The 25,595-nt window shown below is 38.1% G+C and overlaps 1 protein-coding gene across 13 annotated transcripts in view; it reads left to right on the forward strand.

The window, feature by feature from the left end:
• Positions 1-2,501: 2,501 nt before the first annotated feature.
• The window catches only part of CACNA2D1 (calcium voltage-gated channel auxiliary subunit alpha2delta 1), a 524,082-nt gene continuing 500,988 nt past the window's right edge, over positions 2,502-25,595 (forward strand). For 6 of the 13 annotated variants that reach the window (XM_045166380.1, XM_045166385.1, XM_045166387.1 and 3 more), the window contains exon 1: positions 2,503-3,392. In XM_045166380.1, the coding sequence (XP_045022315.1) occupies positions 3,298-3,392 (95 nt within the window). In that variant the 5' untranslated portion in view covers positions 2,503-3,297. Of the gene's footprint in view, positions 3,393-25,595 lie in introns of all 13 variants that reach the window. The other 7 variants (XM_045166382.1, XM_045166388.1, XM_045166389.1 and 4 more) reach the window with 2 other exon arrangements.

Raw genomic sequence — 25,595 nt, forward strand, 5'->3', positions numbered from 1 at the left:
CTTACTGAAAAATAAATAATAGAAAGCATGCTCATACATACATAGAAAAATATGGGAACATCCAACAGAAATAGAATTTTATGCTAGCAATACACATAGTATAACCTAAAACAAAAAGGCAGAAAGAGGGAACATTTTATGGCTGTTCTATTCATATTGTTTTTTGTTCATTCTTAATAAAAATGAAATTATATGAACAAATTAAACATTTACATATTATAGCAATTGATGGTTAGCTAAAAGTGACAGATTATAAATATGAGTAAAAGTGCTGTGCATGAAATCTTTAAAGTTTATTAAAGGAATGATTAAATACAGACATCTAACTTTTCATTAATCTTTACTTTCTTTTTAGAATATTTCCTCCTAAATGAATAGTAGATACTGGTTTCTTATATCTTGCTCACTTAAAGCCCATAATTCAAATTTTATCATCAATCCTTATGGTATATAAACATTTTCTCTTGAATGGCAAATTTTGGTGACTTAGCAAAATTTTATTAAAATTGATAGGCTATGATCTAATCTTCATGAAATTTTCCAAAATAACAGAACTGGACAGAAACTGTACATTATAGAATGCTATGGTTAATCAATTGACGCATAATGCTGTATTGTGAAAATGGTCTTGGTTTAGTTTTCATACAAAAGAAACAAAAGCCACATTTTGAATATCATCATTAAAAAGGTTTAGGTTGATAAAAAGCAATTAACACAACCGAGGATTAAGCAATGATTTCGGCTTACAGTTGACAATCAACTCCATCAGAAAGAACTGTAGATGTAATATCTTTCTTCAACAGCTTCAGAAATGAGAGAGCACAGTGTTTCATCAGAGTGATCCAAAGGAATTGAGATTTGGCTCAAAGGCCAACGAAGTTAATAATGAAGGCTGACTACCTTCTCGAGAAGTTTATTACATTCTTTTATTCCTTAAGCTCTTTCTCTTAAAGATATAAAATTGGAAATGGTGTACCTTAGTAGGAAGTCTGAAGTCATTATTGAAATAATTATTTCAGAATTTATTAAAATATTTTTCTGCAGTGTGGCTATTATACCAACATATCATGTAGACAGTAATGGGCATCTGATTCTGCCATTCTTAATCCCCATGCTGGGGAAGAAAATTTGCTTTTTAATCATTAAAAATTGGAAAAAAAAAAAGATGGACTTTACTATTTTGTTATCTAATTTTGGAGTGGAAAGCTATCTATGGTTATATAAACTATCTTTGTGAGCTGAGTTCTCAATCCTACTCCATCACATCCCACTGTATCGCTCATTTGCTCCCTCCTGCTGCCATTCTCTTGGTTTAGCATAAAACAAACTAAGTCAAGTCACGGTGGGGTGCCTCTTGTGAGGTCACTCAGAATAAGAGGAAAGAAACAGAGAGCAAGATATATATGTAAAGAATTAAAGAAAACAAGGCGTGCACGCGCACACACACACACACACACACACACGAGAGGTTAGGAGGAGGAAACATCACTGGGTCAAGAATCATAAAATCACATCACATTTTAAAATGTTGCTATTAAGTATTAATAGTCTTCTGTGTGAGCAGATTGCCTTTAGAGAGATGGCAAATCAATTCCGAATTAATAAGGATCTTTCTGTTTTCATAATCTCAAGAAACTAGAGAAGGGCTAATTAAAAATCCCAGGCCTCCCATAATGACAACTTTTAGGCTTATGCAGGATGGTAATTTTTTTTCCCCCCCCAATCAGAAATGGTGTCAAAGTGCTCTAATACACTACTAGAGGGGGCTTAATAATTTAAGGTGTTCAGGGAAACCTTTTTATCTGGTGCACCAGCTCCTTCCTGAAGGAAGCCTATGTGGTCCGAGAGGCCTACGCAAGACCCACCTGTTTTTTCTAATAGAAGGCCTGGGCACGCCTGCCTGCGGATGCAGGTGAAACTAGTCTGTACCGCAGTGCTATTCCCTAGCTCTCTCCCTCAATTCCTCCTCCATATTTTAGGCGCGTTTCGCAAACTGCCACCTGTTTCTGCTTACCCTTTTCATGCCTTCATCCGGACCAAGTGAACTCGTTTTGCAGCAACCTTGTCAGGGCAGGGCAGACCACAGGCCAGACCAGGGCATTTGGGGGACTTTTGGAAGTAGTACAATGCTTTTCTCGCGGCACAGTGCTCCTCGGGTATAGTATTTGTCCTTCCACCCCTCGGTCCTACCTAACACATGGCCAGAGTAGGAAGATTTTACAGCATTGGGTCCTTCGCTAATTGTCCTCACCCCGGACCTTGCCAGGTCTGTCTTGCCTTGCTCTGTCTTGCCAGGTGAGAGGTACCTGGGCGTCGGGCGGCGCTGCCACAGTTGGCACTCAGCCACGCCGGAGGCTCTAGCCTCTGGCACTCCAGGGCAAATAAATAGTGCCACCTGGTAGGGAGTCAAAAGTGGTGCTTTAAAATGCAAATATAAACCCCTCCTACACTCGTTGTCAAATCACTGCCCCACGATTCTCAGGCAGGCAGTGGATTCTGCGCCTGGGAGAAGGGCCGGGGGAACACTGCCTGCCTGGGAAAAATAATCCCCGAAGACGCGAGCCAAGTGCTGGCCCGGAGCCCCTGCTGCCTGTGGATACCCACCCAGCGGCTAGCGGTCCCCTGGGAGCTCCGCGGGGCCCGCCCCGCTCTCGTTCTGCACGCCGGGTGGCTGGAGCAAGCCGGCGCCGACTTTGGGAGTTCCTTTCTGCCTTGTATGGAGGGCCGCTCCCGCTCGTCTCCGCCCGACTGCTCTGACGCCCAGCCCTCCCGCTGTCCACCCCCAGCCACCTCCCTCTGACTTGCCCGGAGAAGCCAGACGAAGCCTCTCTCTCTGCCACAAGTCTCTCCGCCTGCCATTCCCCCATTCCTGCAGCCACCCCCACCCTCCCCAGTGCCGTCACCCCTTCTCCGCCCCCGCCTCCGCCCCCCGCCTTCTCCACGGCAATCGGGGGAATAAATCAGGGAGGAAACCGAGAGGGAGCGAGAGCGCGCCAGCGCCGGCGGGCTCGCCCAGGTCTGTTTCCAAAGTCGCCCTTGATGGCGGCTGAGGCGAGGCAGCTGCGGCGCGGAGCTGCCGACGCGCGCTAGTGGGTCCGCCCGCCGCCCCTTCCCCCGCGCCGGGCTTAGCCCCTGCGGCACCCCCACGCCAGCCCGCGCCCCAGCCACAGCCTCGGCCGCGCCAGCCCGCAGACGCCTGTAGTCCGGGCGGACCTTGCTCCTTCTCCTCCCGCGGTTTCCAGCACCGGTCCTTCCCCCGGCTCCGGAGGGAAGCCAGATTGATCTTCGATCGCGAAGATGGCTGCTGGCTGCCTGCTGGCCTTGACTCTGACACTTTTCCAATCTTTGTTGATCGGCCCCTCGTCGGAGGAGCCGTTCCCTTCGGCCGTCACGTAAGTGCTCGGGCCGGGCCAGCAGGGCGGAGAGTGCGGGCCAAGGGGTGCCGTGGAAGTAGGACGGGGGCTCCGTTCCCGAGTTGAGGGGGCTTTTCTGCCCGTGGGGGTGGGGAGCGAGCCGGGCTCAGATCTGGAGAGGCCGAGCGGGAGGTACGCGTGGCTCATCGCCGGAATGCGCACGGAACCGGCGTCTCGGGAGCCTCGGCGGGGCTGGGCTGTCCCAGGAAAGGTCTGCTGACGACTTGCCGGCACCTCAGCCCATCTCTAAAAGGATTCCTTGGACTTAAAAGAGTTTAGCTGCACTGTGGGAAAAAGTTTCCAGCCACATACCCGCTCTCATCAAACCGACTCCAGTAAAAAGTTGTGTTTGGGTAGGGCATTTTGCAAACAAGTAACTGCAGGCTGGCCTGGGTAGCATGGTCTTCTCCCGTACTTGGCCTCTGAGATGCTAATTGCTGTGGTATCCAAACTCGTTTAGGTCCCAAATTACTGGGCGCACTTGACAGCCTTTCTGATATGAGTGCTTGGCCCTCGCGGCAGAGGTGCTGTCCACCCCCAGGGGCTCGCAGGAATTGACACCCTGCCATCCAACCTCCCTCATCCTCTATTTGAAACAGTGTCGGCAGACACGCGGTTCCTGTTGTTAGAATGAATAGAACCCTCTATTCCTTGGGGGGAAGGGACTGAGCGTTTTCCAGAGTCTCCTGCAATTTTTCTCTTATTTTTAACATTTCTAAAATAGCTTAAGAAAACCTCGCTGCTGTTCTGGAAATAGAGTGTTTGAAGGTAGTGTATAGTCATACGGCAGGAAGGGAGTGAAAAATAATAATTCTCTCGTGTTGGAGAAAGGAATCAAAGTCAGTGGCACATAAAAATATATACATATTTTTAAATGTGCTGAATAGCCTATTAGGCATTCTGGGAAAGCATTTATTTTGGTTGTTGAAGCTACTTTAAAGCTTGTAAGAGTAGGTAATGGTAAGTGGATGAGTCACTTTAATGCATTTTACATAACAAAAACAAAGCCCAAGGTAGCCTTCCCGGTATTTTTGCTGTTGGGAATTATTTGCTGTCCTTTGTTGGCAGAGTGCTGAAAACTGGAGTTTTTGGTGGATACTGACCTTAAAGCTTCACTAGTTGAAACCCTGCAGTTATTATTTAAGACTCAGCTTAAAGTATTTATTGCATTAGGTGTCAGTGCAAGAACCCGAAGGATGCACATTCTAACCCGGAGAAGGGGAGTGTCTAATATTTTTGTCATGATTTACAGTCATGTTATTTTTTAGATAATCTTCCATAAAAATAATAACAGATCCTTTTTGTTATGAAGCAAAAGGGTAAATGCCATCTGTAGATCTTCCTTTAATTGGCAGTATATTCCAAGCGGATATTTTGAAACGTGAAAAGAGTAAGAATTACACTAAAGATGTTTCAATATTATTCACTCATTAAGAAATTACACTTTTATTCTTTTTTAAGTCTTTTTGTAGCTTGGCCTATAAATTGAAAACTGAAGTGAGTCGCTTGCGTTTTGTGTCAAAGAAGTGGCGCTTTAAAAAGGAGTCAGTGTGTTCAGTTTACAGATTTTTAAAGTGTTATTTTTAACTGGCAGTTTATCAATATTTCTATCATTTGGAGGGAATGCATCATCACACCATAGGGGAAAACTATGACTTTTAAAGATACAACAAAATACAATCTTTTATTCCTGAACAGACCATGGTAAAATATTAATGTAAAAAATTCTTGTTGTAAGAAGGACATCTGCAGTGTTTTCCCAAAATTTAGATAGCTAAATTTTCATGGTCAGAAATTCACTAAAGATAAGAAAGAAAAGTGAATAGTTGGCAAAAATAGAAATTAGAAAGCCACAATTTCTTTTCTTTCAAAGGATTTTAAATTTATTTTCTAACAATGAAAATTTGAGATATTTTTAAATAATTTGAAACTAATTATTTTGTAAAAAAAAAAAAAAAAAAAAAGACCTCAAAGATTTTGTATATATCAGTCTCTTGTAGGAAATACTATTTTTATAAAGCTTCTGCATCTTTAATTATTAATTTGAAAAGTCAGTCATTTCTCCTTATCTTCTGAGGAAGATGTACTTCATGTTAGGTTTCTGAGTAAACTTTATGAAATTTACAAAACGTAGCATTAATTATATGATGATGCAGTGCCATTTGCTTTTCTTGCAAAAAGAGTTCATGTGGCGTATTTATCAGGATAAATCTCAAATCTTTGGGAAAAATTCCAAGTTCATTAAAAACTCAGTACAAAGATTATAGCATCACTAAAGACAATTATTGTGCTTGTCTATACACATTTTTCATTAGTAAATTCTTTTGGTTTTCTTGATCATTCTAGTTTTTCCAGAAAAAGGTAATATAATAAATTTTTTTATCAGAAGAGGAAGAATATGCCACTAACAGTATAAAATTCATTATGCACTCATTGGAGTGGGATCTGAATTAGAATTAGTAATACAAAGTTTTTTGTTTTGTTTTTTACAATTTTTACAATAAGGGCTTAAATATTATTATAAAAACATAAATATCATTCTAAATATTTTCTTTAATTTTCTCTGGTTTAACATACATTCTCATATAGCATATTCTGAATTCGTGATTAAATTGTTCTAAGAGTTAACACTAAAATAGCTTTTTTTTTTTTTCAGACAAAGGGAGGAATTTTGATACAGTTCTTTTGCTAGTTTAGGTTTTTCTTTTGGAAATGATTGTTTAAGTAAGGTGTAAAACATAAATATGCCATATGGTTGCAGCCACCTCATGCATATTGGTTTGTATATAAATGGAAAATACATAATTTTCATGTTACAGTATGCACATGTTATATTGATAGTTTAAAATGTAGTTTTCTAAAAGGGAGTTCTCGTTCTAGAAATAATTTGGCTCATATGTGAAAACACTTCTATTTTAAAACTCAAGAGTATTATGTATGGTAGCCAGTATTGTAATGTTAATTTGAATTTGTCAGTTCTAATTTTAGAATCTATTTACAAATCCAATTTTTTAAAAAGAAACATAGTTATAACTACTATTCATTTTAAACTTTTACCTCATCATATCAAAATGCCAGTATGTCCATAATAATTGGCTGAGAGCCCATTGGCATATGGGGATTTTTAATATATTTAAACTATATAATGGGATAAATATATTGGTAAGAGTTACAGGATCTATAGGAAATATAGCATCTCATAAAAGAATAGTACCTTGGGGTTTAAGTACTTAGTTTATAAATTTTTTATGTATTATGAGACAAATTTATATTTAAAGGCTATTAAAAATAAATATTTTCATTGGAATGGATATCTCTTTCATGTACTAGAAGTGATATAATTATTCTTATTTGGGCTTAGCAATTTTAATTTGCATACTATATATAGAACAAAATGTACCTTATGATAAAATATGATCTAATAGATTAGATTGTAAAGCAAAACCTAAAAACAATGAACATTAATAAATCCCTTTCTCAGATCTTTGTTCTCATCAGTTTCATCACATATTTTTCCACAGGTGTATCTTTAAAGTATGCAACAATAGATACATTTTTCCAGATGAGTTGTAACATATTAAATTTTAGTGGGTATATGTGTAGTTGTTTGGATTGGCATTTGAATATACATTAGACAGGTTGAAATGAATATAGTCTAAACATTTGGAAAGGTACAAAAATCTAAGCTTATTATGGTTTATAAAAGGAAATAAAATGTGCCTTTATTATTTTTCTTTGGCTTTCACCAATTTTAATTTAAAAAAGAAATATATAATCAGAGACTATAGCAAATTGTTTGTTGTGAAAATAGGTAAAATTTTACCATTCTCTTCCTTCAAAGGAATCTTGCTGTGTAGACAACTTTCCAATGTTTCTCCTACATTGATACGTTGTAAGGTTTTGCAGAAACATAAATAACACATGCAAATTATGTATTCAGATTTACTGTTTATATTTAGAAGTATGTATTCATAAGAAATAATGCATTTAGAAATTTTAAAATTAATACAGAAATTATGCCCATAACAAACTGTATTATTTAATTAATGTGTTCTCTTAAGTATCACTATATACAACACATACACAGAAATTTCTTGTTAGTTTTCAGTACTGATGCAAATATCCAAGAAAGTAATCTGTTCTTCTGAATTCATATCTTGTACCTAATGTGTGTCGTCAAGCTATTTAGAACCTTAAAGTGGAGATTTAAGTGGTTAAATTGAAATATTTTAGGCAATTGTCCAGCTTATTGATTTCATTCAGTGTATTTCATGTGTGAACATAATCAACCCTCACATGAGCATATTTGGATGAAAGTTTGGGGGAAAAAATCAGAATTTGTTTCAGTATTTCTAAAAAGTAACATTTCATTGCTATTCAGGTGACAGCTTCCATCATTTGTAATAAAAGAACTGTCTGTCATAGTATTTCAAAAAGCATGTAAGTTGCTGGTAATGCGTAACTGATCTCTATTCTATGACATCTATTGCACGTTTACTTAAGGCATATGGTATGTATCAGGCACTGTACTGTGTCAGCCAGTCTTTCTTTTCCTGGACTATTTATACATTGTACTACAACTGTTCCCTAGGCTTTCATATGGTGGCTTTCCAATAAACTTGAAACGGCACCGAGATAGTCAACCATGCAGCTTACACATGGTTTGTTTTCTTCTGTGTGCACAAAACTTGGAAATTACTGTGTCATTACTGTTTACAGAGTTTAAGGAAAAAAAAAATGATTGACTTTGGTGTCAATTGAGATAAAATGGTAGCACTTTGTGAAAAATACTGTATTTACCACCTTTTTTTTTTTTTGAGGGTTTAAAATACATTAGCATTGCATCATTATATAATTTGTATAGTTTGTCTTATTTTAATATTGTATTTAATACATAGTATTTTATGTCTCTATATCTTTATGTATCTATTATCTCTATATGTGTGTATACACATCCGTTTTTTTCTTAATTCTTCAAGTGGCTTGTTAGAGTAGAACCTCAGTAAGATAAGTTTATTAACAAAGGTGTATGCTGAAAGCTCCCTGCCAGTCCACAACTGTTCATAGGGAGTAATCTCATTCAGAATATTTTTATAACAGCAGCATTTAAAAATATTTCATGAAGAGAATCAGATGAACTATTCAAAATGTTCAGGTCCTGTTAGACAAGTTATTAACACAATTGAGTGACAAAAGAAGTGTGGTTTTGAAGATAGGCTTCCTGTCTTTTAGATAAAACAAAAGGAGGAAGAGACTATTGCACTTGAACTGTTGAGTGCTTATTAAAAGGTCTTTGCATGCTAAGCAATTTTATTTCTACCATTTAGATATAGGATACTTGAAATTTTTAAGAATTAAACATTTGGTGCACCATGTTTTAGGGTTGAAGGATAAATATGCACAGGTTTTAAAATTTTGTTCGTAAAACCTAAACTTTTCTTTCTTATAGGCTTTATATAATTTGTGGTAATTGAATTCCATTGCTCCTTTAAAATTTGCCATTTGCATAGATTCTAACAAGATCTTAAGGAAAAGATTGACATTGTGGCCTCAACAAACTGGCACACTTTTACCGTTAATTTCAATAATACAGAATCAGGCTGTTATATATGAAGCAATATTTAAAGGTCTCTTTGAATATGAATGTGGGATATTTCTGGCTCAATGTTATTTTAACATTTGCTTCTGCTGATTTTTTTTAACCATATGCTTCTGTTGGATTTAAAAAAATTAGGATACATTTTAAATTCTATATCATAAATGGAAGAACAACTTAAGCTAGAAATGATAGCAATGGAAAATAGTGGTGTTGCCCATTTTAAATGATTCAGATTTGGGAATAATCTGTTTATCTGAAGTTCTTTTCCCTGAGTACTTAAAATTTCATTGCAGTAGTCTCCTGGCAAATTATGAAAAACAATTCCTGTATTCTTTTGTTTAGATAATTACTTGCCAATTCTTCTTTCTCTCTTCCTTACCACCCCCTACACACAATTAGTATTAGTCATACTTGATTTTTATTTGTATGTAATGTCAAATCAATTGGAGAAAAAAGTTTTTGATTTGTTTTCCATCAGGTTACCTGTAACCAGACCTCAATTTTGGGTCCTTCAGACTTCAATTTTCACTCTCTGTTGCAGGGGACTTCCTTTTACTACTAGATTTTTCTCTCTGTAGGGATATTGTTTAGAGGTTTCGATGCATAGATAAATCTGTGATACATTATAAGTACTTTCATCAGAATTGTCAGATGGTTTGGACTGTTGTTGCTTTTGACATTTGCCTATATACTCTGGGAATAATTGGGGAAAGAGTGAGAAGAGCTGACGAGATTGTTCTCTGGCTAAGGTACATACTGTCAGGCTATATAAAAGGATTGTCAGACATTAATAATGTTTTATTTTGAGGGTCAAAGGAGGAATGGCTCAGAAAAATAAATGCACTTAAGTATACTGGGAAAAAAATCTGTTTTAAAAAAGTAATCAAAAGGTGTTGTGGTGAATATGCTGTGAGGAATGGTATGTATTTAAGTGGAGGCAGACAAAGGAGCCCTCAGAAATATGAGGTGTGAAATTACATTAAAGATGCTAAGGTGGCAGTTGATTATTTTATTTTGCTTTTATTTTCTCCCCCCACCCCCATTTTCCATGTGAGCTTGGTTATCCTGGAAATGCTGTTTACCTCACATATTTGATTTTACTGACCTAAATATTCATATATTGGAAATTCACCTGAGAAACCAAAGACAATAAAATTGTCTAGATTAAAACAATAGAAGCAAATAGACATTCCTTTTTTTTTTTTTTAATAGAACCTTGGGAAAATGGGATTCATTGAATAAGACATATTGGTGTAATACTGTATCAAAAGCTTAAATACTAATAATCAAGAAAATTATCTTAGTAAATTTCTTCCGTTAGATTATAAGAAATGAAATATCTTGAAGGTTATAGGCTTCTAGGTAGTACACTGAAGACTATTTAGAGCTCTGATACACAGTACATCTTATTTTTAAAGAATAATTTTGATTTATGCTGTCTCTTTTAACAACTTCACAGATTTTTAACATCAAATGTAATTTAATTCAACAATTAATGCAGTTACTGTTATCCAGAGCAAATTATGTACTTCTCTGAGTTACATGCTGGGAGTCCAAATTGAGGAAGAGCATACCCAAGGAAGACATTCCCAACTCCAGGCTGCCTGTGAAGCAGTGGAATCTAACAGAGCATGACCAGGGAAAAACACACAGCGTGGTGAAAGAGTACCCATGGGTTGTTTCACGTCAGGCATGGGACTGCTGGGCGTGAAGACAGGTTGAGGCTGAACCATCAGTCTGAGGCTAGGTTATACAATTTTTGCATCAGAATTATCTTCTCACATGACCCGGAGGGGAGTTGGGCAGTGTGGTAGCCCAGCTCTGTTTTCTCAAACAAATTTGGTTTTCATCCTGAGACTTTGTAATTAAAAATAAAAGTCATTGGGTTTTAAATCATAGTATGTGGAAGATGGATTAAAGAGGACCATTATTTAAAGGGACAATGGGAGCAGTTAGTAGACCATCCTAGAGCGAGAGATGCCGAAAGACAAGGAGAATAGTGGCAGTGGGAAGGCAGAGCAGGGATGAAACGTAATTTAGAGGTGCATATTCAGGTGCTGTTGGTTATGGGGTTGGGGGAATCGGGAAGAGAGTAGTGTTAGAGATGGCTCTAAGGTCTTTATTTCTAAATTTTATTTACTTTTGACTGTGCTGAGTCTTCGTTGCTGTCCGTGGGCGCTCTCTAGGCGTGGTGAGTGGGGCTACTCTTTGTTGCAGCGCATGGGCTTTGGTCTTAGAGCATGGGCTCTAGGGCACACAGGCTTCAGTAGTTGTGGTGCATGGGTTCTAGAGGGTGGGCTCAGTAGTTGTGGCGCTTGGGCTTACTTGCCCCATGGCATGTGGGAATCTTCCTGGACCAGGGATTGAACTTATGTCCCTGGGATTCTTAACCACTGGACCAGCAGGGAAGTCCTCCAAGCTCTTTAAAAGGTAATGCAGAAAGAATAGCAAGTTGGTGGTGAATGAGGTAAAATGCTTGCTGTTGGGTTTTTGACATTGAGGCATCTCTATAGATGACTATTAAGCTGTTAGAAATACCTATCTGAAGGGGATTTGGAGGCAAAATGAATATCTTTGAAAATGGATCCTTCCATTTACTTAGAAAATATCTATTTAGTATCTTTTATGATAGGCACTGTGAGTTTCAAAAGATGAATCTTGATCTACAGTTTCATTTTGCAGAGAGGTCGACAATGGGCTCTTTAAGGAAGTCACCAGACCTTTGCTGACATGACAGCAATTTCAGTAGCATGTTTTGGGTGCAAGCATGGCTTCCGTGCCTTGAAGAGTTGCTGTGTGTGTGGTAGTTGCTCAGTCATGTCTGACTCTGTGACCCCATGGACTGTAGCCCTCTAGGCTCCTTTGTCCGTGGGATTTCCCAGGCAAGGCTCCTCTGTCCATTGGATTTCCCAGGCAAGAATACTGGAGTGGGTTGCCTGTTTTTTCTTCAGGGGATCTTCCTGACCCAGGGATTGAACCTGGGTCTCTCACATTGCAGGCAGACTCTTTACCGTCTGAGCCACCAGGGAACCTGTGAAGAATGAGAATATGAAGGCAGCAAATGCAGATTCTTTCAAGGAACTTGGCAATGTGAGGAAAGGGAGAGAGAGAGCAACTTTAGAGGAAGATGGAAGGGATTTGGCTTTCTTTTGTTTTGCTTAAAGACTAGGAGTTATAATAGGTTACTTGGGATTGCAGGTAGTAGAAAACTACAGGACTATCTTGAACCAAAAAGAGAAATATTTTTCAACGGTCGTGAAACTGGATGCTCAGTTATGGGAATCAGTAGGAGGAATATGCCCCCAGTTGCAGAAAGGGGTGGAGCTGTTATCAAGATCATCTCTTGTTCTAGCCTCTGGTTTTCTTTGACTCCTTACTCGTCCCTTTCCTTGCTAAGGCTTTATCTGCTTCCTGGAGCTCACTTTGTTGAATGGCTGTAAGGATTTACATTTTTTTCCCATTGAAACTTTGAACCAGCTTGAGAGTAGAATCGAAGTCCAAAACATAGCCTGCTAAAGAAGATGTGTTGGTAATCTGAATATGAGTCAGATAGTCATCAATAGCCCATTAATTTGAGATCAGGAAATGGGATTTAAAAAGGTTTTGATTGCCTGAGCTTGGGTCACTTCTCCCATCCTGGTCAAATCTCGTTAGGAGGTATTGCATTGCAACAGGCCAATTGCTAGTACCATGGATAGAGGAAGAGGCAGTTCTTATAAAAAGGCATCTGCTGGGAGGGAGAGGTTGTAGAGACAACTAAATAAGTGTTACCAGAGGGAAATTTAAGCATATCAGAGGAAACCAAATGGCAGAGAGATGAAAGGGATGAGAGAGGCCATGATTGATGGGTGAATGTTCTGACCAAGGCAGGTGAGAAAGGGATCAAGACTAAAAACAATGTCTTACAAAGTAACTTTTGAAATATGAAACAGCCCTGAGAATTAAAACAGATGGTTGGAATATAGGATAGATGCACTTTTAATATACTGGAGATGTTTTTGGAGGATTGTTCCAAATTATGTATTCCATTCTCAAGAAGACATGACATTCAGAAATGTAATAAATGGACATTAGTAATGTTCACATTTTGAGATATACAGGCCAGAGTTTATCTTTTTTTGGTAGTAACAAGACTCTAGTATGTCACTGTGTTTCCTTTAGACCCAGCAATGTTTGTTTCTTTTTCTTTTTAAAGTAGAGATTATCACCCTGAAGATCCATGTAGTTTTGCAAAATGTCATTGGTTTTAATAAGTGTATATGCTTACGATAGAAAGATGTTTCAGAAATATCAAGGAAGAGGAAACAAACAAACAAAAAAAACCAAATAGTTCTTGTTTGGGGCAATTTAGCATTATTCACTTACAGATTTTTTGGCAGATAGGAACAGTTTACAGCTGGTTTACAGCCCTGCTCTGCCTGTGCTTCCCTGCACCTCCCAACCCCATGTCCATTCTTTAGCAGAGGGCAGAAATTTGAATTGAAACAAGATTGTTTAAAAAAAAAAGTGCATTTGATAACAGCAAACCACTGACAGAATATTCCAGCAGAGCATGTCCCTAGTCAACTCATACAGAGGCATCTCAGGTCTCTTGAAGGTCTGAAAATCACTGGCAACTGCTATCTCAGCAGTTTTCTGAATTTCCCAGATGACTGAATGAATGGTTAGGATCACAAATGCTGGCAGATCTAAGAATCAGTCTTGATCTCATTGGTCCCATGGCAGTGTGAAGAAACTACCCTTGTGGTCTCTAACAAGAGAAGAGGAGAATCAGGGTGCATATTTATTGCCATTTTGTGACTTTACTCTTTTTTCTCTTCCATAGGTAGTCACAGTTTGCGGGAACTAATTTTGATGTCTCTACCTGCAGAATGTCTGGACACTAATAATTACTCACAGCTATCTTTCAGTTATTGTGATATTGCTTTCTATAATTTAATTTTTGAGCTTTCGAATGCCAGGCACTGTGAATTAATACTCTGCTTATTTTTTAATCCATCTAACCTTTAAGTCACTTCCCTAAAATAAGTATTATCCCTATTTTATAGGTGAGGAATGTTAAGTTTTGAGTATGAAGGAGTTTTCTGAGTTTTTTTTTAGGAATCAAGTTTGACCCCAAGCAGCTTGATTTTAGAGTCCTATAGCTTACCTGCTATACTTTGCTGCCTTTCCCTGATAGTACCCTGGATGTCTTTGCATCCATTATCTTACCTGTTCAAGTTGTGGCTGGCTGCATATTCTAGCAAGGAGGCCAAGGGGGAAAAGGAGTCAGTGTAAAGTAGGGCAGAATTAACAGTAAGTCCAGTTCCTCTATCTGCAGATCAAGGGTAATATTAAGCTAATCTTGAATCACGGTATTCCATTATGGGGATCACATGAGAGGATGCGTTGGGAACCTTGAAGGACCATTTTAGAGCCAGGCTTTATTATTTGTACCACATATTATTTTTTGTGCCTTCAAGAGGTCATGAATCAATGCCTAAGGGTTAGTGAGTTAGATTATTGCACTAATATATCATTTGGGCCAACAGAAAAAACTAAAATGAATGAGAAAAGGATGCTTAGCTGGCCTTAAAAATGTCTCTTCTTACAAGTTGTGTAGCCTTAAATGATAAAGAGGAAATGAGAAGAGATGCAGTGGATTCCAGTGAGGGAAGTGTTTTGTCTCTAGGTTCAGGACACAACCTATATCTTAAAAGGGACCGAAAGAAAGCAGGACCGCAAGGGATTTGATGTGCTTCATCTTGGCATTTCAGCCAGCACCTGTTGTATGAGTTCTGTGCCACAGGAGGTTGAGTCTATTTTTAAACGTCATAATTTTGCCCCTGATAACCTCTCATTGTCAAAGATGGGAGTTATCAGCTTCAAGACAGAATATTTGAAAGTGAATAAAGCAGTCTGTCTATGATGTTTATAGAAATGATTCCAGACAACCCTGAAAACTGAACAAGCACAGAATAGTAAAATTGAGACCAGTTGCATTTTTAGCAACCAACATAGAAGTCAGAAAAAAAAAATCTGCCAAGAGCGTACTGAAAAAGGCCAATTTTTTTCATCTGACTCATCCAACTGATGATTAGTTAAACTCACTGAACCCCATCCCTTCACTTTACAATATAAATGGAGCCTAGCCTTTCACAAATACTTTTCCCATTTTGGTAGAAATAAAACACTTAAATTTCTGCTGCACGTTTTTGATCGATTTATGGAGGGAAGACATATTTTAGATGAAACTGTTTTAATACCAACGACAAATGAGCACGACTTGAGGATAACCATTGAAACAGTAAGTGTTCCATGCCAGGAACCTGCCTTCTTATGGCAGTCATTTTGACATTTGCTACAGAAAGGAATGTGTAAAATTCTTATGATGTCTGTCACTTTAAAAATACCAACCCTTCTTTGCCATTACATTACATTAGAATTGACTTAAATTTGCATCTGTGAAAATGTTAGGAGAGATAAACAAATGGGCCATGTGAAGCCTCAGGAGGATGGGCACAATGAGGGGTGTGCAGATTGCTCTAAATTAAACATGTAGAATGCTTGGTTGTCGCTCAAAACACCTGATTTTCCTGTCGATGTAAATGTAGAAATCAGAATTAATTTTCATGAGATGAAATTTTATTGTGCCTGTGTAGCTCAGTTCCCAGGGGGTTGATCCATGATGTTAAGATCTGCTAGTGAGTAATTGTTTAAAATTTATAGTAATACTTGATGGTAATAAATAAACATAGGGGAATGGTAACTCATCACAGAGCAAACCATGCATGATAATTAGATGAGGTCATTTATCTCCTTAAATTATCAGAGGTGATGCAACCTGTCTGTGTGGTGTGTAAAAGCCAGCTGAGACCCTGGGTGTAAATGATCCTGACAGAGGGGCGATTTGAAGGTTGCAAACTTTGGATTTGGTCCTACACCTCTTTTTTTTTTTTTTTTTTCTTCCTATAAGTGATGTAGATTGGCTCTTGGGATTTTCTGCTTTTATAATAAACACAAGGATCTAAAACCTGAGTTCAGAAGGTTGCTCAGAGTCTGTTTTTCAATTTCATTTTTATGTTTCTTCAATTTCATTTTTATGTTTCTTCTGTATTTTTCTGTATTGCATTTTAATCTTCACAAAGAAATGCATCAACTATATATATAAACTATAAATGTGTGTAAACACACATATATACATAGTTTATAAATATTAGATGTTGGTTCTATGCTGAGTGCCATTGAAGCTGTGTTTTTTGAGGTGACTATTAAGTACTTCTGAATTCTAGAAAGTGATCATTTGTGGTGTGGTTGTAGCCTTCCTAACCAGGTTTCCTCATCTGAACCACAGAACAGACAATGATTGTGTTTATTTAGTGACCATTCCAAAGGTATAGGGTGAAGTTAACAATGGATGCTTTTGAATATTAGGGCTTAATTCCCTCCTGGAATTTGCTTGCGTGGCCAATAGTGTGGGTTCAGAGATCAGCTCTACCATTTGAACAAGTTAACTCTTTCATTGCTAAAACTTCATAAGGTTGTTGTGAGAATTAAGAATGCTAATTCATATGAAGTATGGCACAAAAAAAAGCACTGGAAAATATAATTTGACTAGAAGCAAGAGAATTTAGTGGAGTCAGGTGACTTGAGTTCATTTTTGCCTCCACCAGTATCTTGTAAGGAAGAATTCCTGGCTTTAGCCCTTTCTATAATTACTCACCGCCCAGTCATTTCTGAACAAGTTGGTCTTAGTTGTCATGCATTTGCATTCACGTGTCTGTTGAGCATAAATGAGAAGTTTCTTGGTACCCAAGTATTCCACTGCTGGTAAGGATGCTTCTGAAGAGTTCTCACCTCCAGCCCCCACATTTTAGTATCTCTCTAATAATCTTTCTGATAGCAAAAGTGGTAAAATTTGATGTTTTCCTCCTTTTTTTAAACTCTGTGCTATCCCCACTTGTACTTAAGTGTGATATGGTCTCAGACTCCTTTCTTGGTTTGATTGAAGGGCCCACAAATAAATATATAAGGTCAGTGACCTTGCATTCTTGGGTGCAGAGAAATAATGTTAGTGGCCTATTGACATATGAGGTTTTGGTTCTGTGAAATAGGCCCTAGATGTTCTCATTTGATAATATATTTCTAGTAATGGTTGCAAATTGTCTGAAAATGGTAACTTTAAAGTATCAGTAATAATTGTGTGTAACATAGAATAGTGCTTTCATTTTCTTAAAGATGAGCAAAAACCATGTTATCATATATTACCCATGGAATAAATGAATATTATGAGTGTTTTTAAAAGAGTAGAACTCAATTGTACTGTTTAAAATATCTATTTCAAGGAGAATTAATATTAGGGCTCATTATACATCTTAAAGTTTCAAAGAGGTATGTGTGTAGAAGCACATGAAGTATGGCCTTTCGTTGTGCCCAGTTGACCAGCTTTCCTCATAGTAAGGAATGGAGAAGGAAATGGCAACCCACTCCAGTACTCTTGCCTGGAAAATCCCATGGATGGAGGGGCTTGGTGGGCTACACTCCATGGAGTCGTGAAGAGTCGGACATGACTGAGCGACTTCACTTTCACTTTCATTTATTGGAGAAGGAAATGGCAACCCACTCCAGTGTTTTCACCTGGAGAATCCCAGGGACGGGGGAGCCTGGTGGGCTGCCGTCTGTGGGGTTGCACAGAGTCGGACATGACTAAAGTGACTTAGCAGCAGCAGCATAGTAAGGAAATTCCTAAATGAGAGAAGTTAGAGAAACAGTTAAATCCTCATGATTTATGCAAGAAAGATGTGAATCAGACTATACAAAGGAGATTGAACACTGACCATGACCACTCGTTTAAAGTATAGTGAATGAAACAAACCATACAGAATCTTTGTAAAGGCATTTTATGTGAAGATTGAGAGAGAAAATGAATCCTTTGTTTAGAATTAAGTAATCTAGACTCATGTGTTTATTTTAGTTTGATGTCTTCTATGTTGTGAATACCACAAATTCAGTGGTTTCAAACAATGGGCATTTCTTTTCTCACAGTTTCCATGGTGATGAGTCTAGCCATGGCTTTGCTTGTTCCTTTCCTCAAAGTCTCACATGGTTGCAATAAGGTGTTGACTGGCTTGCATTCCTTTCCAGGGCTACTCTCTGCTCTTTTTTCAGGCTTTTGTGGTTGTGGATGCTTGCTTGTGGTTGTGGGACTACCTCCCCACTTCCTGTTTGTTTTCAGCTCTTGGAGGCCACTCACTTCTTTTCCGCAGGGACCTCTCAGAGGTCTTCTCACAACATGGCAGTTTACTCTTTCAAGGCCAAGGCCAGCAGTAAGATCTCTGATCAGAAAGGGGTCCCAATCCCTCTTTAAAGGACCTTCACTTAGTTAAGTTAGACCATTTGCACTCTTGATTATATCTATAGAATCCCTTCACTTTAGCCATATAACAATCATGGGAGTGACAGCCCTTCTTGATCCCAGGTTCCCCCCCTAGACCAGGAGCATGGATGATGCACGCGAGCTGTCTCAGAATTCTTCCTCCCTTGAGTTTTATTATTAGACAACCATCATATAAACACTAACAACTAGAAAATGGGGAAACTTACTCCTTTCCACTTAAGATGTTCACAAACTTTGAGGAAGCACTCAGATAACTGTCATCATTTTTGCCTCAGGCGATCTGTGCTTTGCCACATTGGTGCTGATCCATCCCATCAGGAGTCAGGAAAGCAAATCCCAAAAGCTCATTAACTGCTCATTACTAGTGTAGTTAGTTAGCTGAACTTTTCACCCTCTACAAAGAAAAGAGTTCTCTGTACTGTGGTTTAAGCCAGTTTGCACAATTATTGTTAATAAATGTGTGAAAAAACTGTAAGACAGTTCTTTTGTAATGTAAAGGATCAAGTTACTTCTAAATTAAGGTTGCTGCTGCTGCTACTGCTAAGTCGCCTCAGTCGTGTCTGACTCTGTGCGACCCCATAGACGGCAGCCCATTAGGCTCCTCTGTCCCTGGGATTCTCCAGGCAAGAATACTGGAGTGGGTTGCCATTTCCTTCTCCAATGCATGAAAGTGAAAAGTGAAAGTGAAGTCGCTCAGTCGTGCCCGACTCTTAGTGACCCCCATGGACTGCAGCCTACCAGCCTCCTCCGTCCATGGGATTTTCCAGGCAAGAGTACTGGAGTGTGTTGGCATTATGAAATCTTAGATCTCTCCCTAAATTGTGTGCCTTTCCCTGCCTGTATAAACTAGGTGATTCTGTAAATTTAATCAGCATCTAGTTTTGCTTATATGTATTTATGGTATGATCATGTTTTCTAACTAATGCCCCAGTTAGAGTATTAATGCAGGAATGTTCATATGTAACTGAAAGCATCCATACGTGATTTCTCCTCTTCACTGACTAGATTCAGGTGAATAGCTGTGGCTTCTGCTTTTCAATGAAAGTATTATAAGATGCTTCTTCACAGTACCTAAGTACTGGGTACTCAATAAGTTTACCTGGAAAAAAAAAAAAGGCCCCTCTTATCTTGCATGTAGGTGTGCCTTTGCTCTGTACCATGTATACCTACTGACTTTGTTTTAAAAGTACTGCTGATTGTCTAATTTATTCAGGATTTGTCTTGTTATACCTTTAGCACTAATTAATTTGCTAACATGACGAGATTCTGGCCAAAGTAATTGTCTATCTAATTCAGTGCTTTTCACACTAACTGTGCTAAAGGAACAGAGTTTGTTTATTTTTTGTAAATTTCATATTCATTGCAAATGTGTAATTTTCTAGCATACAATGAAAATCAGTAGAAAAATAAGGTTTAGAGAGGTATGAATCTTTGTTTTTAAATAACTATATTCGGTAGTCATAACATTACTTTTTCAGACTGTTATCAAAGTGTCTAAACACCCTTCGTTTCTGTACTTTACCTGAGCTGGATTTGCAGAGTGTAATCTGAATAACTCTAGTTAAATTGATTTGGCTATTTAATGTAACTAAATGTTTTCAGTTTAAAGTGGCATAAAAAGAAACAAAACTCCCAAAATTGAAGGTTTTCACATTAAAAGATTTTTTTAAGTGATATGTCCTACTTTAATGCTTATCTTTTATTTTGGCTATTAGATAGAAATGGCATTTTTTCTCAAAGTCATCGTAATACTTTAGTTTGGAAGGAGCTGCCAGTTTCACATTGTTACATGCTGTAGTTCCTTACCGGCATTTTATGTTCTTCACAAGCAAATTTATTTGACTTTTAATGTGTTTTCTTTAGAACATTTACCATTTGCCATAGGTCTAAACATTTGCTATCAGTAAAGCAAATATTTTGGTACTGTAATGAAGTTATATGGGCTGCATACCCTTCTTAGGACCATTTCATTAAGTCAGGACTCATGTGAAGTTAACTAGTATTCCCTTTTGATGGATTATGGAATTATTTGGATATATTCAAAAACAGAGGGACACAAAATTGTTACTTTACAAAGATTTTATGTCCCAGAATCAAGATGAAAACATCTTAAACATTCCTGAGGTAGGTGAGGTTTTTTTCCTTTCCCCCTTCCTTACCTTGTCTTTAAAAAATTATATGTATTAGGTGTAGTTGGTCTCTGAGGCTGAGGCTATATAAAAATGTCTACCTATTTCTCAGATTTCAGTGTCTGCTGAAGTATAAAAGTATAAACGTTTTCACTGTGTTGAATAACATCCAGAATCAAAATGATTCTTGCAAAAGGCAATTTTTTTTTTCAAAGAATGCAATGTGCCATTTATCTTTGGTTCAAATGTTCACTTAGTAAGTAATGAAAATTCAAGAACTTTTTCATTTTGTAGAATTCACTTACTCCGTATGCATCTGTGCACTTTAAAGTTGACATGTATATTAAAAAGCTTTATTGGACAAGAATATTTTTGCTTTCTGTTGGTTCAATTAGAGATTTTTCTGACAGTTTGTTACCAAAGATGTCCTTAAGTTACGTATATGATTTTACCTAACAAAACTGAGGCATATTAAATTATATCAGTAGATTGGCACAACAAGATTAGCTGCTCTTTATTTTCTGTCTTTTCTTGCAGTCCTTCTGAGTAATATCTTTCTCTATACACTTATTCCTGAACAGCTGTCTCAAGGATTTTTATATGAATTTTCCAGACTGCTGAGAAATTAGCTTCCTAAAAAGTCAGAATTATATGTTTTAAGAATGTCTTAAAGGATTCTTACTGTTCTTTAGTGGATTACTTAAAACGAATTGAATTACACTAGATCTTTTTATAAAGATGTTGCTTCTTTCAGCTAATAGTTGGGATGTCAGGTCAAGAACAATACCAGTCTTAACAGCGCTAGACAAACTCTTGCTAAACTTCCCAGAATGGTAATCTCTTTTAAATGACTTTCAGGATAAGCTCACAAAAAATACCTTGTTGACAAATTCTTAAAACTTCATGGATTTTACATAGTAAAAATTGTAGCTGTTTCTATGTAGTTTGAAGAAAGATTTCTTGAAAAGGATGTTCAATTCAGCACATTACAAAGGCCATTGATTTTAAGAAATCAGCTGAAATCTTACCAATGAAATTGTCCAACACCTTGGTAACCATTATAGTTAATTATTGCAATGAAATATCAATTATTACATTTTATGTGCATATCATTCAAAATATCTTGCCGAGATGACCTTCATACATGAATATTTTAATGTAATTTAATATATTTGCAATTTGGCCAAAAATATGGCTAGAAATTTAGAACCAGATGTCATTGTCTTTTAAATGTCACATCTGAAAGTAAAGTATTATCTTCGTAGTGAGCAGCTTTGGCTAAGGGTTAGTTAGGGCTGTTTCTTAGAGCTACATGAAACAATAGGTAGGGAAAATGTGGTTAAAGACTATATGAACAAGAAAAACAGAACCTTTGCTGCTTAAAATTAAATAAAATTTTTATTTTAGTTTAATCTGAGAGGTTATTCTGTTGACCTTAGATGGCCCAGAAATGAAAGTCGCTGCAGTATTCTTTCTTTTCCCTGACCGTCCTCAATTTTTAAATTAGATTTCATTTAAGGCACACCTTTGCACACGTGAACCCACTCCAGTGTTCTTGCCCAGAGAATCCCAGGGACAGGGGAGCCTGGTGGGCTGCCGTCTATGGGGTCGCACAGAGTCGGACACGACTGAAGCGACTTAGCAGGAGCAGCAGCAGCAGCATGCACACGTGATCTGATTCCATCTGAGCTGCCCTTCCTCCGAGTGAGCTGCTTAGGACTGACAAGCGTCATATTCAGTGGTATGGAGGCAGTCTCCAACTGTGTTGAAATGTGCTTTTGTGTCCATCTGCCTCTCTTTTGCTATTTCTCTGCCACTGTATTTCTTCCTTTCTTGATGGAACAGGTGTATACAAGCTCTTTCTTGGTTTTATGCTCCATCCATGATTTTTCATTTGACAGTCAGAAGCAAAGTTTTATTTATAGATAAACTGGTTTTAAAACTTGTATTTAAAGTGGTGTGTTTCAACATCTGTTTAGTGATGCTGAAGTTCTAGAGGTAGAATCAGAAATGAAGATGGGATTACCTGGTTCTTGTCTTAAGCCAGAACCTAGAAAAATGTAAACTTAACCTTGCACAATTTCTCAATGAAAATAAAAGTTAGGAGAAGATATGATGAAGTTGGAGTCCTTTTAAAAATATCCTTTAAAGTTTTATTCCAGTTTTTGTTTTAATAAACTTATGCCTTTCAGAAAAGAGGGGATATATTTATACATATAGCTGATTCATTTTGCTGTATAGTAGAAACCAAATCCCATGGACGGAGGAGCCTGGTAGGCTGCAGTCCATGGGGTCGCTAGAGTCCGACACGACTGAGCGACTTCCCTTTCACTTTTCACTTTCATGCACTGGAGAAGGAAGTGGCAACCCACTCCAGTGTTCTCGCCTGGAGAATCCCAGGGACGGGGGAGCCTGGTGGGCTGCCGTCTATGGGGTCGCACAGAGTTGGACACGACTGAAGCGACTTAGCAGCAGCAGCAGCAGCAGAAACCAACACAGTAAAGCAACTATACTGCAATAAAACTTAAGAACAAACAAACAAACAAAACCCCAAAATAAAACAAAATAAAAAGTTACCGTTGTATGGAAATTAGAGAAAGTCTGATTCTTGTAGAATTTTCTGTTGTGTGATTCCACATTACTGTAGCCTGTGTTGAAGAAGATAGCATCTGTCAGTGTGCTCCACAGACCATCTGCCTCGGTCATGAATTTACTCAGAATCTAAGGTGGGCCCAGGAACCTGCTTTTTAACAGCCCTGCCAGGTGATGCTTATGAATTTTCATGTTTAAAATCATGGCATTATGGACAACTTGTAAGAGTAACTAGCTGGCAGCTTACTTTGCTAAGTTTGACTTAGATGTGGCAGATCTATGGTAGAAACACCTCAGAACAAATTAAAAACGACACCTTAGGGCAAATGAAGTACCAGAAACTGGTTAGAAAAGCACTTACTTCCAGGGAAGACTATAATGAATCAGAGTTTCCAGCATTCAAGTTCAACAGTTTTCATTTTGATAGTTTTGTGATTCTTACTCTTAAAAATATTTTGATAATGCTGCATGCATATTCTTTCCTAAGATGTTTGCATATGAGAGCCCACGTTTGTTTATGTTATGATGGTTTCTGGGTTAGAAGATGTTCACATATATGTATTAATCATAGAGTTTTCTGTGTTTTTGGCATAGCAAAATATTGTATTAAAAAATACTAATATGAAAAGAATGTGACAGGAAGTCCACAATATAGTAATTTATGAGCACAATTTTTTTCACTGTAAATTTATATTTTGAATGAAATTGGAACTTGCCTGACTTAACACATTACTGACCAGGAAATTTTTGCAGAAACTTATGCCTGTGACTGGTGATTTGTTACGCGAGTGAATATTGAAACCCCCAGTATTCAGGTGCATTTGAGTAAATAGCGACAAGGATTTTTTGCACTTACGAAACTTACAGCATGTCAAATCGGTCTTCTTTCCTTCTGTAACACCCAAGAAAACACCTTTTATCCTTCTGGTAATCACCTATCTTTATTATTTAGAAATATCCTAACACTGGAGAAGGAAATGGCAACCCACTCCAGTATTCTTGCCTGGAGAATCCCAGGGACAGAGGAGCCTGGTAGGCTGCCGTCTTTGGGGTTGCACAGAGTCAGACACAACTGAAGCGACTTAGCAGCAGCAGCAGCAACCCTAACATTGAATCTGTTTTAATGATAATTATGCTGTTTTAGGTTTATTTACCAGAGGCCATTTATTTAAGTTGATGTTGTAAGGTTGAGTTAAAATAAGACTGCTGTGCTTTTTTTTTTTTTTTTTTTTTTGAGCCAAACTGCTATATTATGTATGTATATGTGCTTTATAAAACTTAGGGATATGAAAGGAGTCCGAAGGTTACAAAGAATGCTTATTAAGCAAAAAGGAAAAGGCAGATGTGTTGTGATATAAAACAATGAAAAATAGATGATTATTTTTCGTTCTGTTGGCTCTGTCTTTTCCTGTGCTTCAAGTTCCTTATGTGAGCCTTTTTGTGAAATCCCTGTCTTTCAAAAAGTAATTTGGAATGTGGGGTAGGCAGGGAGAAATAAGAGTGTAAAAGGTGCAGAAAATACACCGTAAGTGAAAGTCTTTAGAAGCACATATAACTAAGTCACCTTTAACCCATAGGCGGGCTATCCGAAGGAACTGACATGGACTCATATTTAATAGTATGGAGGCAGTAACCAACTGTGTTGAAATGTGCCTTTGTGTCTTATCTGCCTCTTTCCCTATCCCTCTACCACTATATTTACTCCTTTCCTGATGGAACAGGTGTACACAAGTTCATCCTTGGGTTTATGCTCCATCCAGTATTTGAGACCTGCCCCCCCCCCCCAACCCCCGCCCCCCGGCCCTTTTAAAAAGATTCAAAGGACCTCTTCTCTCTGAAACATGGGATAAACAGAATCTTCCCAGAGAGGTGATTTTAAAGGCAGTCTATTAGCAGTGGTATATCCTCATTATGTAGACCATGTAAATGCAAATCATAGTTTAAGGGAGGAGTTTTCTCTGGTTCTGTTTTGACTTTGTGATTGCAGCTGTCAAACACTGTCAGGTAAATATCATCTGGGCTTTCCACTTCTGAAAGTTTTCTCACCAGTGTTTTGCCATAGAGTCCTGGAAAAAGCTGTGAGAGCATGATTTCTTGGGGTTTTCGATGTAACTTCAGATACTACCCCTTAGAACTCCTGATACTATTCTAAAGTCTTTGTAGATAGTTATCAGTGGCACTATAAAGAAAGCTGAGTGCCGAAGAATTGATGCTTTTGAACTGTGGTGTTGGAGAAGACTCTTGAGAGTCCCTTGAACTGCAGGGAGATCCAACCAGTCCATCCTGAAGGAGATCACTTCTGGGTGTTCATTGGAAGGACTGATTTTGAAGCTGAAACTCCAATACTTTGGCCACCCGATGCGAAGAGCTGACTGACTGGAAAAGACCCTGATGCTGGGAAAGATTGAGGGCAAGAGGAGAAGGGGATGACAGAGGATGAGATGGCTGGATGGCATCACTGATTCTATGGACATGAGTTTGGGTAA

Source organism: Bubalus bubalis, chromosome 8 (assembly GCF_019923935.1).
Source record: "Bubalus bubalis isolate 160015118507 breed Murrah chromosome 8, NDDB_SH_1, whole genome shotgun sequence".
Lineage (NCBI taxonomy): Eukaryota > Metazoa > Chordata > Mammalia > Artiodactyla > Bovidae > Bubalus > Bubalus bubalis.